This window comes from Melozone crissalis, unplaced genomic scaffold, assembly GCF_028551555.1.
Source record: "Melozone crissalis strain CALT ecotype California unplaced genomic scaffold, PUWL_Pcris_2 ptg000004l_1, whole genome shotgun sequence".
Lineage (NCBI taxonomy): Eukaryota > Metazoa > Chordata > Aves > Passeriformes > Passerellidae > Melozone > Melozone crissalis.
In genome coordinates this window covers 36,520,264-36,539,702 of record NW_026535782.1, presented here as the reverse complement: position 1 = coordinate 36,539,702, position 19,439 = coordinate 36,520,264, and the positions used below count along the sequence as shown (strand labels likewise).

General features: G+C 41.5%; 2 protein-coding genes across 5 annotated transcripts in view; both read left to right on the top strand.

Annotated features, from left to right (window-relative positions):
• FGD6 (FYVE, RhoGEF and PH domain containing 6) overlaps nucleotides 1-10,758 on the top strand; it is a 69,619-nt gene extending 58,861 nt beyond the window's left edge. The window contains exons 15-21 of the mRNA XM_054274271.1: nucleotides 25-127; nucleotides 603-749; nucleotides 1,585-1,687; nucleotides 3,621-3,748; nucleotides 5,344-5,472; nucleotides 7,723-7,871; nucleotides 10,369-10,758. Of these exons, the coding sequence (XP_054130246.1) occupies nucleotides 25-127; nucleotides 603-749; nucleotides 1,585-1,687; nucleotides 3,621-3,748; nucleotides 5,344-5,472; nucleotides 7,723-7,871; nucleotides 10,369-10,405 (796 nt within the window). The 3' untranslated portion in view covers nucleotides 10,406-10,758. The remainder of the gene's footprint in view (nucleotides 1-24; nucleotides 128-602; nucleotides 750-1,584; nucleotides 1,688-3,620; nucleotides 3,749-5,343; nucleotides 5,473-7,722; nucleotides 7,872-10,368) is intronic.
• A 5,792-nt stretch (nucleotides 10,759-16,550) lies between these two features.
• NR2C1 (nuclear receptor subfamily 2 group C member 1) overlaps nucleotides 16,551-19,439 on the top strand; it is a 47,233-nt gene continuing 44,344 nt past the window's right edge. The window contains exon 1 of one of the 4 annotated variants that reach the window (XM_054277492.1): nucleotides 16,551-16,628. The gene's annotated coding sequence lies outside the window, so the exon portion shown is untranslated. The remainder of the gene's footprint in view (nucleotides 16,629-19,439) is intronic. The other 3 variants (XM_054277486.1, XM_054277501.1, XM_054277509.1) reach the window with 3 other exon arrangements.

The window sequence follows — 19,439 nt, the reverse complement described above, 5'->3', positions numbered from 1 at the left end:
TTTTGTGGGTTTTTACTCCAACAGTTCTGCTACAGAAAGAGATGAGTGGTTGGAAGCTATCTCCAAGTCGATTGAAGAATATACAAAAAAGAGAATCACATTTAATCCAAGCAAAAGTCTTGAAGAGGTATATCCCACCATTATTGCTGGTTTGTTCCCTTTTTGAATATAAAGTCTCCTGACAGAGAAACGAGAGGTATTCCATGTCAAATAATAAAGCAGGATGGTAAATAATTGAACAGATGGTAGAACAGAATATTTCATAGTGTTATCTAATTCATAAATTTATTTTCTTCAAAAAAACCCAAATCAGTTTTCACAGTTCTCTCTGTAGCCTTGTGCACAGAAAGATGAAATGAAAAGGTTTTAAAATAAAGCAGCTATTGATCCAAGTAGGCTGGTAAAGCTTGAAAATCATTAAATGCATCTCTGTTGTCAGGCTTGCATTATAATGGTTGCTGATGAAATAGTAGGTAACATTTAAGACCATGACAATTTATCAGAGAAGGCTTTCCAACACCATTAACATTATCTTATAATGATGAATATTAGTCTTATTTCTCCTCACTGAATGTAGTGCTACTGTGCCTATGCTCTCTCAGGCAGATGCAGAGCAGCAGGAAGAAGACAGTCCTCTGGGATCAAAGGCTCCCATCTGGATCCCTGACACGAGAGCCACGATGTGCATGATCTGTACCAGTGAATTCACGCTGACATGGAGAAGGCACCACTGCAGGGCGTGCGGGAAGGTTGGCTGGTCTTGTGGTTACCTTTTCAGTTGCTCATTCAGGTTCCTTGTGTGGCATTCAGGTGGAGCCTTGTCATCCCAACCGCTCTTCTCAGAAACCCTGTACTATGACACAATTACGTGGGTTAGAACCAACATGTTGGGGTTGGTGGTTTGGGGAGTGGAGTTTGGGTTTTTTGGACAGGTGTTATGACAGACCAGTATTCAAACTTCAACATGCTGCATGTTAGTTATCTTGCATTCTGGAGTGCTATTTATGGTTATTTTGCAATTACATAATACCCACAAATGTTAGCTAAAATGAAGAAGTATCTTCCTCACTAATTTTCGTAAGATAAATAATGATTTTTGATTTTAAGTTAGTACCAACCTTCTTTTATATTTACACTTATGAAAGCTATAGCTAATAAACTTTATCTTTCTTCTTTTAATCCAGTGGGAATACAAAGTTAGAATGCAATGCAGTTGAGGCATCTGTATTGTAAAGAAATCATCAAGAGAGCAATAGCTTTAGCTATTTCAAAAAATTTATAATCAAAACAGTTGATCAAATCAGTAACACAATATGCTTGTTCTATTTTTAATGGATTATTAATGTTGGCTTATTGCCTCCTAATTCACTGATTTTTTTAATATTTAAATTTTCATCATTTAGAGGTTACTATGCTAAGCATAAAGACATGGGGAAAAGCCAAGATCTTAAAACATTTGCACTGTAAAATAATGCCTATTTCAGGGTTTTATGGGCTTAAAAGTGCTGAAGTGAACGTCTTTGGTGATTTACAGGTGCACATCATGTACAATAATGCTTTTATATGTTTCTATCTTGTTTCCAGATTGTCTGTCAAGCTTGTTCATCAAACAAACATGGCTTAGACTATATGAAAAACCAGCCAGCTAGAGTTTGTGATCATTGCTTCAGGGAGCTACAAAAGCAAGGTAAAGAAAACCTTCACAAACTGTATCTTACTTTTGTGGCCTTTATAACATGGTATATGTGTGCCTCATCATCTTAACTGCTGGGTTCAAGTGCTTAATTCTGCTTGTGCCTGAAAAATGATAGGCACCTGAGATTCTAAGCCAAACAAGCTTCTGTGCAGCAAGTTAGGAAATGAATTTGAAATACAGTGGCTCTTTCTTCCAGAAACATGTGTGCCTTTACCCTGTAGTAATGACATGTAGCTTATATAGCTTTCCTTTTGAGGTGACAAGTGTTACATTGCTTTTCAATAATCACCGGGTACAAGTGTACATTAGAGTCCTCACAGTTTATCCTGACCTCCCAGGGCTTCATGTGTACTTCTACACTCTGTAACTTGTATGTCTGTAAACTTCATTTTTGCCAGCTGAGCTGGTGAGATGGCTAAAGTTCTGGGGCTCTGTAGAGACACAGGCCTTAATCTTTCTGAAGCTGAGTCTCTGCAGGTCTATAAACTGGCCTCAAGCCACTCTCAAACCTCAGCTCATATGGAATTCAAGAACTTGGCATATTTGTACCTCATATATGAAAGCAAACTCCTAACCCTTGCCTACTGAACACTGGCAACATGGAATTCAAAATAAAACAGCACAGCTAGAGCAGTTTTCACTGGAACACTTTCAGAGAATGTGGTGCCTAGGGGATAGCAATGGCTGGATAGCCTAATGGTAATAACATTTGCTTAAAGATGAGATCCAGGGTCAGTGTCCTCATCCTGAGAAAACTCTAGTTCATCTCTTTGAAGAAGCTTCATATCATTCTGCAGAAACAAGTGTAAAATCAATGGCAGCACCTCCCAGTGAGGTGGAAATCCAGTCCCATCTCACAAGACTTGCTGTGAACTGAATTGAAATACTCGAGTGTAAAGTACCCAAATGAGCTGTAACAGACTGAAAGAGTTTTCTGGTCCCCTTCCTCAGCAAGGCTCCAGTGTGACACGAGCTCTCTGGGGTATCAGGAAATCTGAGGTGCCTGGTGAAATGATAAAGCACTGGATCCCAGCAGGCTGGGGGTGACATTTCCAGTGGGGGTGCGGAGAACAGCATGGATAATCCAAATGACAGTGGGAGCCTATGGTGATGGGAAGAGCCGTGTCTGAACACCTGCAGGTGTCTGTGCTGAGCACTAGAGGCTGCTGTGCTGCAGGCCATTGCAGTGCCTGAAGCTGGGAAAAGGGCTGGGGAGCAGGTGCACTACAGCTGGCAATCACATTGCTCTCCTGCTCTTCTCATTATCTCAGAGTGTCACCGAGTTCAGGGCCAACTCTAGAAGTAGACTTTATGAAACCACTCATTCCAAGTGCAGCTGTAAAAAAAAGTGTTGCTACAAAAAGGATTTTTGAAGAGGTGAAGTGGTGCATAAGTCTTCCCAGAGAGATGAGTAACTGCCTGTGGCAGTGCAGAAAGACAGCATATGCTGGGAGATGGGAATGTCCAGAAATGTGTGTGTGCTGGAAGAGGAACATCCCTATTGAATAAGGTTGAGAAGTTAACAGATGTAGAGAATTGAAAGATAAAGTACAGAAAACATAGAGGACAGCTGTAAAAATTTGCTGCGATTTATAAGACTTAATTTTCACCCTCTTTATGAGCAAAGGCAGTTCAACACCCAGAAAACAGACTTTGAAAACAAACAAAACCAATTTGTTTAGTTTTAAACTTCTTGTTGTTTTTTTTAGTATGATTGTGATTTGAGGGATTCTAACTCATGGTGTTGATGATAGCACTGAAAAGTTAATTCAGTGCTGAATTTCACATGATTAGGTGTTACTATTGTAACCCTGTAATCTGAATAAAAATGCCAGCTGTTTTTAAGAAGAAAAGTCCAAGAATGAATTGCCTGTGTTTAGTCACCTGTGACATGAAATCAATATATCCATCCTGTGCATTTTAGATAACCAGTGCGCTCCTAAGAGCGGATCCCCGATCAACCATAAATCTCCATCAAGTGCCTTGTCTACAGTATTGCAAAGTATTCCCTCTGGAAGAAAGCAGAAAAAAATTCCTGCAGCCCTCAAAGAAGTAAGTGTTTTATTGGTCAAAAGTGGTACCTTCTTGGTATTATATCATCAATATTAAGAGTGGGGAAAAAAAAGTCCTTATTTTAACCATCTTACCTAGAATCAAAAGTCATAATGTGTCTCTGAGGTTTGGGCCTTAGTTTTAAATAGGCAGGGACATGAACAATGAAGCACTGTGTAAACTGCATGAACACCTGTGAGACTGTGATTCAGAGCTATAGATAAAATTGTAATTTCTTTCTTGATTCCCCATGTTTCCCTGAATTGTGATTTATCACTGTACCAACAGTCAATGACAAGACTCCTACACCAACTCAGCTCTTGGTTTATGATTAGGAAGGGTAGAGTAACCACACTTACTGTAGGTCTTGGGAATGGGAGGAGGTGATTTTTCAGCAGGTTTGCTGATGACACCAGACTGTGTGTTGCAGTCCACACACCAGAGGGAAGGGATGCCATCCAGAGGGACCTGGATAGGCATGAGAGATGGGTCTGTGTGAACCTCACAAAATTCAGCAAGTCCAAGCCAAAGGTCCTGCAGGGAAATCCCAAGCACAAATATAGGCTGAGTGGAGAATGGATTGATGCCAGCCCTGGGGAGAAAGAGCTGGGGCTGTTTGTGGGTGAAAAGATCTACATAAATCAGCAATTTGCCCTTGCAGCCCAGAAAACCAACTGTGTCCTGGGCTGCATCCAAAGCAGCATGGCCAGCAGGGTGAGGGAGGAGATTCTGCCCCTCTGCTCTGCTCTGCCCTGGTGAGACCCACCTGCAGCATAACTCTGGGGTCCCCACTGTAATAAGGACATGGACCTGCTGGAATGAGTCCAGAGGAGGGGTACTAAGTGAGGGGTACTAAGTTGAGGGAGGGCTGAAGCACCTCTCCTAATAGAGCAGGCTGAGAGACTTGGGATTGTTCAGTCTGGAGAAGAGAAGGCTCCAGGGAGATTTTGGAGCGGCCTGCCAGCACCAAAAGAGGGGCCTACAAGAAAGCTGGAGAGGGACTTTTTACAAGGGCATGTAGTGATAGGACAAGGGGGACCCTTCATAAGTTGAAGGAGGGTAGGTTTAGATTAGATACCAGGAAGAAATTCTTTACAATAACAGTGGTGAGGAATTGTAACAGGTTACCCAAAAAGGGGTTGTGGACTCTCCATCCCTGGAAGTGTTCAAGACCAGACTAGAGGGGCTTTAAGCCACCTAAGGTCTAGGGGAAGGTGTCCCTGCCCATGACAGGGGAGTTGAAATGAGATGAACTTTGAGGTCTCTTCAAAGCCAAACCACTCTGATCCTATGATTCTTCTTATATAGGAATCTGTGTTCTCCAGCTGTATGTTTTCCTCAGCATTTCTCTTGTCCTGTTGTATCCAACTTAAGTTCCATCCTTTACTGGAAACCTCTCTTCCAGACCAGATAAATGGTAGCAGGCAAAATAATTTTTCTTTCATCCACCTGAGTTAGTTAGCAACATTAACCTGAGACCAGGTAAGAATTTCAGTCTCTGACAGACAGAGCTTTAGAAATCTGTTAAAAAAAAAAAAAAGCCGTACTGTGAAATCTTTTTAGGGTTTGTTGATTCATTGTTTTTTCCTCTTCAGGTTTCAGCCAATACAGAAGACTCTACAATGAGTGGCTACCTACACAGATCTAAGGGCAGTAAGAAACCATGGAAACACCTGTGGTTTGTTATAAAAAATAAGGTGCTATACACATATGCTGCTAGTGAGGTAAGAGACCACATATTAGAGACTAAATATCCAATGATAGTACTGTCTTTGTAACAAAGTTGTTTATTCTTAAGATCTAGAAAAAAAGCTATAAAATTAGATCACCTTACACTATTTGATCTGATTGTGATCCAGTATTTTGAAAAGGCCTAGTGAGCTTGATACCAAACTAGATTGATATAGCTATGGTGTTTCTGATTCCAGATCTAGCTTTGATTACCTCTGCACTGCACACCATTGCTCAGTTCTAGGTATTTTCTGAGTCAGCTGAATACATGGGGGATCTGTTGCACGCATCACAGTACTAGTGGCAAAGGCAACACTATAAAAGCATCTTGAACTATCTTGTTTTGCACTTCCATAAGGTATTTTGAATGCTTGCAAAAGGAGTAAACTAAATCTCTTTACTTCTCCTGAAAGTGTTGTCTTCAGCCTGGAGTTGTTATTTGATATAAAAGAAATACACCTTATATAATGGCATTTGCTTTTTTATTTAGAATGTGTAGTCCTATTGCAGTGTGGAATAATCTCTAACATATATATATATGTATAAATGGTACATATATGTGGTATCCCAACATGTGCTGAGGATCTATTTTATTGCATCTTAGAATGTTCTTAGAATCTTTTGTAACATATATGGGTGTATTGATCTTGGGCTTCAGGTTTTTGTATTGTTTGTTATAGTTTACTACTAGCTTTCAAGAGCAAAATATCCAAAGCATTTGTTTTAAGGTATTGCTATCCCTTACTTTCTTTCTAATTGTAAGGCCCAACCTATCCTGGCCATGTAAAGAATTATCCTTCTTCACTCCACACCACTCCCACTCTAGTTATTTCCTGATTTGTGCTCAGATTTTTTCCTGGGTTGTTCCTGCCAACCTTTATTTTTGAACTTGGAATTATGTCTAAAACCTGTGATGTTGTTTCCACTACAGCATTGGCAATACTAAAAATAAAACCCAAGTAGTTCTAAAAACAGTTTAAAGAAGTATCTAGAAAACAATTACTTTTACATCAATTAGCAAATAATTTCAGAGCATTGTGTTTCTTCTGGCCTTTGCAAAGGAAACTGGAGAGGTAAAAAAAGAGCAAAGTCTGTGAGTCACCTTAAATTTTCTTTTGCTTTGTTCCTCTGAGATATCAACTTTACAGAGTAGCTTCAGTTTGCAGTTCACAATCACAAAATTAACTCTTTCCTATTTTCTTAAACTGAGGAATATCCATCCTTAGTTTTCATCTTGGTGAGCCATTGCAGAAGACATTATTTAGAGAGTCTAAAGGGAAGGTGCAGTGTTGCCTTGGCCACTTAAGCTACTTATATTGGTTCCAAGTGACAGAAAGATCAATGGTAAAGAAATAACATATTAGTGGTACGAAGACCTGAGACAGTGAAACAGATTACTCAGCCTTACATGACTCTTTTCCAATATCAAGAAATGCTGCTGTCACAGGACACTTTTGTTTCACTGTAGAGGCAATCACCAAAGTCTTCACCTGATGTGTCAGTGTTTGTGTAAATTTGGGGGGGGTTAGCTATTTTTTTTTCTTCTGTTCATAAGCATTGCAGGATGTTGCCTGCAATGCCTTCCACTGTTTTGGAACTTGCACAGAATGAAAATAGTCCTTTTTTCCTTTCCAAGAGTGCTGTGTATTGTATCCATTAATAAAAAGCCAAGAGTATTACAAAAAAAAAAGGTAACTGAGGTAAATGAGGAAGGGTCTTTTCTGGTCGACTGTTAGTCAACACTCAGCAACTTGTTTTCCCCCTATTCTGTTAATTTCCAGCAAAAGAAAGTGAAATCAGTTTAGCCATTTAAAGATTTGGATCTTGAGTTCAGTGCTTGGGAGCACAGGCTGCTCCTCCTTTTAGCATACTCAGTGCAGTTAATAGCATCCCACTTCACTTCTGAGCTTGCTGCAGAGAGCACTGGGCTTGATGGGCCTCTGGTCTGTTGGTACAAGAAGTCCTTGCCAGGCAGAATGATGGGACCATGCAGTGAAAGACAAGGTAGATGCTATCAGGGAAATGAAAAGAGGATCAGCAGTGTTGAAGTCTGTGAGGTTTTATTTCCTGTCCCTTGACTCATGCCTGGAGAATGTAAAGAGCAGAATTCTGTGTGTGTATGTTTATAACAATTTGTTGTATTGTCTGCTGCAGTGGTATGGTGTGTGAGGTCTAAATGCATGCCTTAGTATGTCTTACAAGCTCTAATTTTGTATTTTTTCCTTTTTTTCCCTGTTACATAGGATGTGGCAGCATTAGAGAGCCAGCCTTTACTTGGATTCACAGTCAGTGAAGTAAAAGGTGAAAACTCAGAGTCTAGAGTGTTCCATTTACTGCACAAAAACACTTTATTTTACATATTCAAGGCAGATGATCCTCATTCAGCTCAAAAGTAAGAAACTATTTGAATTCATTGCTGTTACATATTTCTAGAAAATTCAGAAGTGGTGAATGTTAATATTCACACATTTAGCATATGTATAAAAGACCCATATTATATCATAAGTAAATGAAAGTTTTAAATTATTTAAACATAAGGTTCTGGTTTCATTAGGGCTTCTGAAATGAAGGAAGCAGACTCTCTTCTGCAAAAGACTGAGTGTAGAATGAGAAAGTCAAAGATAAAATAAGAAATCTTTCTTTTTCCTCACCTATTTCTCTCTCATCCTGGTCTACTCAAGTGAAAATTGAATGTTACTTTTGCATACATCCAGAAAATATTTTTAAGAATTAACTGATATGCTCCTTTTTTAATTTCACCTGTTCATATTAGTTAATCAATATATGGCAGTGAAAAATAAAGCAAACACTAAAACTTGGGGGCCAAGGTTTGAAGTGTGTGAGCTGATGCCCACGAGCACCTAGGCATGCACTCAGACCTAAAGCTTGCATTCAAAGAGCATTCACACAAGCTGTTTCATTTCAAGTCCTGTCTGGACTTGGAGTCATATTTATCAAGCTATGAATTGTGTTGGTTTCATGTTAAATAACCTGGAAGCTTGGTCATTAATCAGTAGAAAACATTCATCACATGATTCATAAAGTAAACTAGAAACAGAAGGCATAGAAGGAACACATGTAAAGCTCTCTTATCTGACTGGTTTCATTGCCATTTTCCCTAATGAAGTTTACATTATTAAATAGATTTGATGCATTTACAAGTCCATTATCAGTATTTAAACATCCAAATGGATGCAGGTTTAGTTTTCTGCAAATAGGAACATTCTAAAAACAAAGAATCCAATACAACAGGAAATTTTGAACAGCTGAGAATGTGCTTAATGACATTTCTCTACAGAAGAAAATCTGGAAGTCTTTATTTGATATTTGGGAGTATTTTGTGCAGATGTGCATAAATGTTTCTTTGTTAATTAAGATACTATCCTGTTGTTTCCCCTGTGTCCTTATTTGTACTATATAAAACAAACTAAAAAACCCCCAGGCATTCAACAGGTTTATTGTTCTACTCAGGCAATGGCTTTTCTCATCAGAGGAAAGCTTGAAATTGGACATAGTGTATTTTACTGAGGTTAGGAATAACATTAAGTACTTTGAATTTCAAGCTTTCTCCAAATATTTAATATCCTTAGGAGATTTATGCTGACCCTTCAGAATAAATGCTGTTTTTACAGCCTTAAAAGGAAAAACAAAAGCATGCTGTTGGTCTGTTTGCAACAGTGGACACAATTTTCTCCTGATAGGACCAAAGAAATACCTGATCTGTTTGTCTCAGCGCAATAATAAATTTTAACAGATGGTTACTTTTCAATGTGGTTTTAAATTCCAGTGCTGTGTTCAATGCTTAAGCTGTTTATGATTTTTTTTTGCATTTGTATTCTACTTTAGTTGTTTTTAATGTATATATGGCAGTAGAAAATACTAAAAATATTACTAAAAGATAGGGTAGATATTTGAGCTGTGTGTGCAGACATGTGTGAGCATGTCATGATTAATATGTTCATGCCAAAAGCTTGAATTCAAAGAACATGCACATAGCTACAAAATTAAATGCTCAGGGCAAGGAAGAGCCAGCATCTGTGACTAATGTTTAGATACCCTGTGAATACCGAGACAGTTTGAATTTCCATGATAAAGATAATTACAGTCTTTGTTTCGTTCAGTTCCTCCAAGATCTCCACTCAGGAAACAAATGCTCATTATGTGGGCCTCTTACCTTTACATACACACAGTTCAGCCCTCACTCAGAAAACAGAATTATTTGTTCTGCAGCCTTGGAATGCTACAGGAACATTAATTTTTGCATTCTTGAGAAGCTGAGGATGTTTATTACCCTCCTAACCAAGTAGGAAAAGAAACCACCGCTATAGGGAGTTAAAGTATGTGAATATTAACTTTGAATTTCCAGTTTGAGAAACCTTGGATCAGCTGTTTGGGACTTCCCCCAGTGCCCTCTATGCCCTTCCCTGCCTTTCCATGTGCCCTGTGACCTCCTCCCTCAGCCCCACCAGTCCTTGGCTTTTTCCTGCTGCAGAAGCAGAGCCTGGGTTATGCAGATGCTGCCTCAGGTACAGCAGTGTCCTGATTCCTCCCAGATCATGTTTGCAGGGAAAAAGAGAAGGGAGCATTGGGGCTTTTTAAAGGTGTGCAGAACCTTGGCATAGCCTACTTTTAGGGCATTTGATTTCCCAGCTTCACCAATTCTTTGTGCATGTAGCTTCAGTATGGGAGAGGCGCAGGAAAAAGCTTCTGTGGGATGGCCTTGTACGAGGCAGCTCTGTATGGTTGGACTCACTGGATAGACTTTGGTATTGCACTCACAGACCAGCTGGATGTATGATGTTCCTTCTTGTGTCAGTCTGCAGCTCGTGACAGCATTGAGATTTATTCTTTTATCAGCTACTTCCTAACAGTGTTTCATTTTCTAACAGGTGGATAGAAGCTTTTCAAGAGGGCACTGTATTATAGCAGTGTCAGAATTGTGTCTGCAAGTTTAAAGGAAAATATCTAAGGATGGTGATAAAACAGACTACAGCAACTGTTCAAAGAAACAGAATCCTGCCATCACAACCTATATAAAATTGTATATTTGTCAGGATTAGGAGTTGTTGCATTTTTAGTGTAAAATAATATTTTTCTAAAGAATTGTATGTATTTCTGTGTTGATACAAAATGTGTTATTTATTAAATTCCAGTGTTTACTTAAATGGGCAGAATTATTTGTGCATTGAAGTCCAAAGTGTCCTCAGAGTGGCAGATTGTTGGTCAACAGGTTATAAGCTTTATGCTTTATTAAAAAAAAAAAAACAAAACAAAACAAAAAAACACCACAAACCAGATTTGTTGCAATTGTGCATTTCCTTGTGATTTGTGTATAGGTTCTTGAGTTGCTGATGTTCACTTTGCAATTTAGCAAGAACAGATTGGTATAGGAATTTCACAGATTTGGGATCTTTGTTGACTCTGTAAGCTCCTTTTTGAGAAGTTGTCTGATATTGACGCTCCTTTCCTTGAATGGCAGTTGAAATCTTGCATACCAGTACATTAAAACAATACAACAAATTCTATGTCACAAAAACAAAATACGGTTCGATTATTAAAAAACAGAAAAGGGAAAAATATTTTTTAAAAGTTTGCAATTGCAGGGATAAGGCACTAGAACTGTTACAGTACTACAGATGCCAAAGAGACTAAATGAGTTATCTTCCAGCAATTGCAAGATGAATTATCTTTTTATGTTTCCAGGAATTATTCAAACAGAATAAAAGTACATTTTTGATAATCAAAGACAAGATATCTTATTTGTTTCAAAACTTCATGTCAAATGAGTTCTGTACACAATATGAAACACTGTATTGTATAAACTATTGTTCAAAGAACAGTAAACAAATATGTGCACCCTCTTCTCTGAAAATTTTAAAACTATTGTATATTTAAATATTATGCTTAAACTGGAATTGCCATACCAAGACAACAGAGCTTTTTTAGTGCAGAAGGCATTGAAAATGCATACCATTATTTGAAATACCTTTTGTTTACAATATGATTTGTTCTGTTTGACACTTTAAAACAGAATTCAACTTTAGGTGTTTGGGTTTTGGGGTTTTTTTTTCTTAAATCATCAGTATACCTCATTAGGAAATACTTACTGATGATTCTGGTGCATTTAGTCTATTTAACTTCTAAAAAGTGTTAACACTGTAATAGCATAAATGGAACTACAACTATGAAACCCACATGAAAGAAAGCCATTTTTATGTCAAATGCAATGCATATGGTAGTCAGTTAATTTTACTGTATGAAACACTTGTTATAGTCCCCCAAATCAAGCTAGTTGTGATAACAAAATTAAGAGCAATTAACTTTTAATTAATAGTTTGAATCCCACATTATTAGCTATTCTGTGGCCTCACAGCAGAAAGAGAAGAGATGGTAGAATAGTTAATATTCATCACAAAAAGGCCAAGAATGAAAATGCAAACCACAATTCTCTTTTTCCCTCAATATACCTCAAGGCCAGGTCCAAGATACTAACAGAGCTCTGAAAAAGCCTAATTTCCAAGAGCTTCTCCAAAGTTAGTAGTGGGCTTGGAAGTCGAATTCTTAATATTAACTATACACGAAATTTCATTGACTTCCAGCATTTCAGTAGAGTACCTAATGAATCAGGGACTTAAGGCTGTAGATCTGATTTCCCTCAGGAATGCCAGAGATTTGTCCAGATAGTGTTGGAAATGCAGCAGGAGTCTGATCAAAGCCTTTATTCTCTTTTATTGTAATACAAATGTGCTAAATGAATTCTTTTCTCTTGTTATATACAAAGGGCTTTTACTTAATTTTCAAAAGCAACTGCTGACTGAAGCTAAGTAAATTATTACCATGTCTCTTCAGGGTGATTTCTGACATGATTTTTAGTGTATCCAAAACCAAACTGGTATCAATATGACATAGATGGGATGTGTCTCTTCCAGTTTATAGTATCAAAGGGAAGAGCTTCTTCATATTTTCATAGGCACTGCACAACAACGAAAATGGCAAGTCATGAAGCAGCAAATGAATCAGAAATTGGATAGGAGCAAGCTAATTTAATTTCAGTTTATGCATTGATATTTTCCCTGCTGCAAAACAGAGCAATAAAAATCAAAACACACTGAGTAAGGTGCCCAAGTTCTGCTTCATGTGGCGTCAAACTACCTCTAGAGGATTCGGTGCAGAGGGAGAAAATAGTTTAAAGTGTTCTGTGGAAATCAGAGGACTCCTTCCAGAAGTGGCTGATCAATCAAAAAATTTCTGACATGAATAGATTGGAACAGAGCCTTTCAAACAGTAGTATACATATTGCAGTCACATTCTGTGTGAAATAAATTGTCTTTATAAACGTGTTTGAATATTTCTTTTCCTCACTCCTGCAGTAGTGCTTTGTGTCATATGAAGAACCCACAACACAAGCATTTTCATAACATTTTCAGATGGTTGCTTTTCAAACTTGCCCTATTTCTCCAGTTCACCTCCCAGTTTGATGCATTACCATCAAAAGTAAAATATTATGTCTTGATTTGGCTAAACACTAAAACAAGATCAGAAGTGTTCAGACACCTGCTACCTCTTCTTATAAGAATCTATAGTTTGTAATCAATTTAAGATTGGTTAGTAGAGTATGAGACAAACATAAGCATTGAATATTAGTTCTAACATTTTTGTTCATAAATAAATTAAAGCTTCTAGGATCTTGAATTCTCTTTAACTTAAAACCACGTGCCCAAAGGACTTAAAACAATCTGAGCAGCTGCGGAACACATTTTACTAAATATTTTGTGCATGGAAACTCAATTACTCAACCATGTTTATTACATCATAACTTAAAGAGATGTCTGGAAAGACACATTCAGTGCATTTGTTTGCTGTAACTGCTGTCCCCTATTTACCATCCAAATAGGATTTTATTTGGAGCAGTCCTAAATCATACTGTCTAAATGGAAGAATAGAATTTTTATTTTGTAACTGAAAACAGTTTAAAGTTGTAAATATTTCTGTGGATATTCATCATTTTTGTATAAATAAATTCACATTATTTGAGTCTGTGTCTTTTAATATTTTCAGGTTTTATGTATTATGTAATTTGTGTGTTCAGTGATTTTCAAAAAGCAGAATTTGTTCCCATTAATTGCACATCAGTCTTACTTTAAATATCATTCCAAAGAATTAAGGGGGTTAAGTGTATGTGAAGGTCAGATGAAGGGTGTTACATTAATAAATCCTTTTGCAAAATGTAGTTCTGCTGTGTCAGTCAAAGAATGCCTGAATCACAGCTTCTGTTGGCCTTGGGTCCTGCACGTGGGTCACGACAACCCCAGCAGGCTTGGGGCAGGCGCAGAGTGTCTGGAAAGGAGCTGGGGGTGCTGGTCAACAGCAGCAGAAATGGAGCCATCTGTGCCAGGAAGGCCAAGGGCATCCTGGCCTGGATCAGCAGGGCTGTGGCCAGCAGGACCAGCACAGTGACTGTCCCCCTGTACTCGGCACTGGTGAGGCCATGCTGCAAACACCACGCTCAGTTCTGGGCCTCTCCCTGCAAGAAAGACTCTGAGGGGCTGCAGGGTGTGCAGAGAAGGGCAGCGGGGCTGGGGAAGGGTCTGGAGCACCAGTCTGATGGGGAGTGGCTGAGGGAGCAGGGGGTGTTAGTCTGGAGAAAAGGGGGCTCAGGGAGACCCTACTGATCTCTTCCAGCACCTGCAAGGAGGTTGTAGCCACGTGCTCAGCTTCTTCTCTCAAATAAGGAACAGGACAAGAGGAAATGGCTCCAAGTTGCAAAAGGGGAGGTTTAGGTTAGATACAAGGAAAAACTCTTCATCCTAAGGGTTGCCAAGCGCTGGCACAGACTGCCCAGGGAAGCAGAGGACTCATTATCCCTATTTAAAAGGTGTACAGATACGGCAATTTGGGACATGGTTTAAGTGGTGGACTTAGCAGTTGCTGGGCTAAAAGTTGGACTCAATTATTATCTTAGAGGTCTTTTCCAACCTAAATGATTCTTTAATTCTATAAGTATTTTAGCAGGGCATGTAAGGGAGTGATTTTTCTGTCAGGTTAGTTATGCTGCTTCCTTATATATGTTTGAAAGCAGTTTTTGGAAAACTTGCAGTAATAGCAGAAAAGGTTTTGCTTCTCTGTGTGTTGTTGATAGGGATGTATCTCTTGCAATCCTGGCTGACACAGCTACAGAGGCATGCCTTCGTATACAGATCAAGTATGAATTGGGTCACTTGCTAAAAAAAAACAAAGTATGTTGTACAGGTTACACTGACATTTCTGCTGCACTGAGGATATCAGAATACTTGGCTTAAATAAGATTTGGTGCAAATTGCTTGGCATTTGTTAAATTAAACTGTGCTAAGCTCTATCATTTAGAAACTGGATGTGCAGCTCAAGCTAGTTTGGGAAGTGGCAAGCACTATAAATTGAGAGTGCTGCAACATTTGACACTTAAAGGAATTGCTTAGCAGGCTAATTTTTCAGACTTAAAAATTCTTCACTGAGTTCATTTGCATTTGGTGTTTGGGAACATCTTTGATCAAAAAGCAAAATGACTACACTTGCAAATACTGAACTAATGATCTCAGGCTAAGGCTGATAGATACAAGTGCAGCTTGTATCCAGGGACTGGGAGCAGGAAGAAAAGAGTAAAGGAATTGACAAGATAAGAGCGTGCATAATTTTATTAAGGTTAACACATAAATTTACTTGTATTCTTTGGGTATTTTTTCCTATCACTGCTGCTCAGATGTTGATGCTTATGTCATTTGATTCAGTAGAAATTGTATTTAATGGTCTAAATGATTTTCAGATCATGAAATTGCACATACAGCCCCGGTGACCTAATGATCTTGAAGTTGCTGCAGATCTCTGACCGCAGCTTGGCCATCTTCATTGAACAGATGAAACAGTAAGAAGGGAAAGGTGGTATTTTAAGTATAAAACTCTTACTTAAAATCAAGGTCATTAAAAATAATTAGCATAAACTAAGTAAGTAGCTAACTCAACTTTGGTCCAGAGTTTGAGACCAAGCCAGAGCAGCAGCAAATTGTTCCTGTGGCACTGCCCCAGCAGGAACAGGCACTCATTGGCAGCCAGGCCATTGCCTTCCCAAGAGCTGTGCAGGGCACTGCTAACATGTAAGGATGGAACTTGCTTTTGCCGTGCAGGCAGAGCTCAGCTCTTTCAGACTCAGCTGGCTGAACTGCTACAGTGACTGTGCAAGGCACTGTGTGTGCCTTCACCGTGCTGCTCCTCTCAAACCCAATCTGCCAGCCTTGCCTATGGCTCTGCCTGGGCCAGGAGAGCCCACCAAGCTCCCCTAAGCCCAAATGCTGTGATGCACCTGTGATGTTCAACGCTGCTTGGTCCCATTTCTCTGCAGGGAGCAGCAGTGGGGGTGTGGAGACTTGTGCTCTCCACTCGATGGGCAGAACTCAAGAAGTGTCTTCAGTTTTGGACCCTGGACTCTATAAAGGAGCACCCAGAGGTGGTCAATAAGGTTTGTGAAGGGTCTTGAAAACATGCTTCATGAGGAAGGCTTGAGGGAGCTGGGTTTGTTTAATCTCAAGAAGAGCAGGCTGAGGGGAGCCCTCATGGTTCTCTCACAACCACCTGTAAGAAGGCTATAGTGAGGTGAGGGACTGCTCTCTTCTAGCGTGCCTGCAGTGATCCAAAGAAGTGCCTTTAAGCGGTCCCAGCAGAGATTTCCAGATCAGAAAAAAGATCTTTTTTGCGTTAGGATGATCGGGCACTGGAACAGGCTGCCCGGGGACGTCGGAGTCACCATGCCTGGAGGTGTTTTAAGCGGCGCCAGGATCTGGCGGTGGCTGGTGTGGTGTAAGTGTTACAGCGGCAGCAGTGCCGGCTGGACAGCTGGGGCGACCCTAAAGCTCTGCTGGCACCGCGATGTCCGTGTGCTCCCCGGGCCTGCCCGCAGTGCTGCGGGCCCGCGGGCGCAGCGCCCAGGCCCGGCCCGGTCCCGTTAGCGGCCGCTGCCCGCGGCCCCGCCCTCACCGCCGCGCGCCCGGGCGCAGGCGCAGAGCCCGCGGCGGGGCGGGGTCGAGCGGCGGCGGAGGCGGGGTCGCGAACTCTGACCCCCGGGAGCCGGAGCCGCGCCGCAGCCAAAGCGACCCGCCGGACCGGCCACCGGGCCCGCCAGGTGAGAGGGAGACCGCCGGCGGCCGAGAGGCGCCCCCCGCAGCGGGCGCGGCCCGGCAGCGGGAGCACGGGGAGCGGGGCCGGCCGCGCTGTAACGGTGCGGGCCCGCGCGGCTCCCGGCCGCCACCGCTGCGGAACGTGCAGCCGAGCGCGCCCGCCCCGCCCCGGGGCCCGGCCCGGCCCCGGGCGGCCCCGCGCCCCCCGACCTTTCACCTACAGGAACCGCTTGCGTGTCCCGCCGCCCCGCATCCGGGCGGCGCCGCCCGCCGCTTCCCGCGGGAGCCGGGCACAGGAGCGGGGGGGAGGCGGCGGCGGGCGATGCCCCCTAATGCTGGGCCCCGGCCCGCGCAGCCATTTTGTGCGGCGGGGGCGGGCACGGCGCTGGCTCCGTGAACCGGCGGGCAGGGGAGATGCGAGGGCTGCGAGCCGGGCCGGCGGGGAGGGCTGGGGACGGAGGGCCCGGCGTTGCGCTATAGCCTGGCCTCGACGCCTCTCCCTGTCCCTCTCCCGAGCCCTGCGCCTCAGCATTCCCGGGGGGTGACCCTGAGCTTCCCCGAGGCCCCCGGGCACTCCGCCTGCCGACGGCATCACCCGCCGGTTCGCCCTTCTGGTGTATCCCTGGGTTTGTTTGGATTAGGGCAGTATGTCCTGAATAACACCCAGTATTATTTTTAGTGGGTTAGATGACCCTGTCTCTGTTCCTCCTTATCGCTGGGTAGAGTATTTCTTCGAAGCTGCAGGCTTTGTGGAGTCTTTATTTTTTTCTTTGTTGCCATGTATCGCTTTAAGTGTAAGAAGCACGGCCGCACTCTCCAGGATGCGCTTACGTTTGCAGGCTGTGGAGGGAATAAAGGAGATGCCGTGTGCTGTGCAGGTGAACGTATGCAAGAGAAGAGGGGAAAAAAAAAGTCTTTATAGTGGTTTCACTGAAAGACGAGTGTGTGGACATGATTCTTGAAAAACCAAGTTAGGCATTCATTTTTATGTGAAATCTCTCATTTGAAGCTACTACTGTCAGCAGAGTGGACTTGGGAAAGTGGTGTAGCACGAAAAGTGGCATCCACACTTGTCATGGAAAAATAAGATGGGGGGAAAAATTCAAGTGGTTTTCTATATGACAGCTTCCTGGTTTTGGAATCAGCATTATATAAGTAGAAGTATCTGATCAGTGGGAAAACGTCACAATTTCTGTGCCAGTTCAGATTGTTAATCTGGTGACTCTAATTCTGTATGGCTTTTTCTGTAAGTTATTTTTCTGAAAATAATTCCATGAATATTTTCCGCACCCCCTTTAGTCCATGGTTGGCAACTGTGACATGAGATGTCCAACAGAGCATTTAGCCCATGGCTTGCTCCTTGCTGTACAACTTTACTTGTACAGTAAAGTTGTTTGAGCGAAGTCTTAAGGTCTGTGAAATGTTTGCCTGCTTCTCTCTGTAGCTCTTTCTCCAGAGATATTGCTGAAGCTCTCTTATCACAGGGCTAAGTATTTTCATGTGATGGTGGTCAGCTGTATGTGTGCACGTGTGTGATAATGCAGGGAAGGTAACTGAGGTCACCCAGAGGGGTGTGCAGTCCTCAGCTGCCTCTGTGCTTCCTGTGCTCTGCTCTGAATGGTTGGACACCACTTGCAAAGTCTGCTGCATTCTGCAACAAATCAAGATGCTTATTACAGAAAGAAGCTCACAGTAGATAAGTTAGCTAGCTTTAACTCTTCTCTTCAATTATTAATATATCTGGTTTTCTTGCTGGTTGTATTTTCTTGTGAAACATACTCTTGAATGGAACAAGTTTCATAGGAGTTCTGATGTCTTTAAGAATAGTTACATCCCAGGTTAGATTGTGGGATAGGAGGGTTTTTTTTGTTTGGGGTTTTCATAGTTTTGGTGCTTTTTTAAAGCCTGCCTTAATTTTTCAGTTTAAGGCTCTTAGTCTGTGAAGAGAAAGCCCTAAGCAGCATGTGTAACTCTGAAGCTGACATTGTTTTGGGGAAAAAGGGGTTGGACTGGATGACCTCCAGAAGTACCTTTCAGCATTAATTATTTCACAACTGTATTGTTATTAAAGGTCAGGGGGAGCAGACAGGTGTGCAGGGAACCAAAACAAAACAAAACCCCACTGATATTGTGGCAAGCTCACCTGTGAAATACAGCTGCAGAATGCTTATAGCTAATGTGGTAATCCAGTAAAAGTGACTTTGATCCATAATGTGAAATCTCGTATTTACAATATAAGATTAGTTTGTTCCCTATGCTTATACTCAATTTTTGCTTTAATTTATTGTGTGCTTATTATATTGTGTAATTAAAGTTTGTGCAGCCAGTGAATTTGCTGGAATTTCCTTGGGGTGAAGTAAAGCAGTCTCTATGAAGGAAGTAATTTGTGTCTAATGCTTGAGTCAAAAAAACCTGAAAAAAAAGCAGTATCTCAAGTTTAAGTAAGGGATTCAGCTGTATGTAAGGACTAGAACAGTGTCACATCTTACCTTGTCCATGTTTGTTCTGGCTGTGGACAAAGTGTGGCTCTCAGCTGGCAGGTGCTGCAGCTGGTACAGGGTCTGTGTGTCTGTCCTGCTTCAGCAGCTGTCCTGGCTTAAGCACTTTCAATAGTAACCTTTGCTAACCTGAGTTGTTTAGGCTGGTGGGGATCAGGGAGCCTGTGGTGGGTTTACCATGCCCTGTGAGGCAGCAGTAATGTGCTGGGCAGGGTTACCCACAGGCTGGCACAGCTCTGCTTCTTGTCACACACAGGCTGCAGTGTGCAACCAGCAGTGACCATCAGGGGAAACTAACCTGTGCCTGCCTTACTTTCT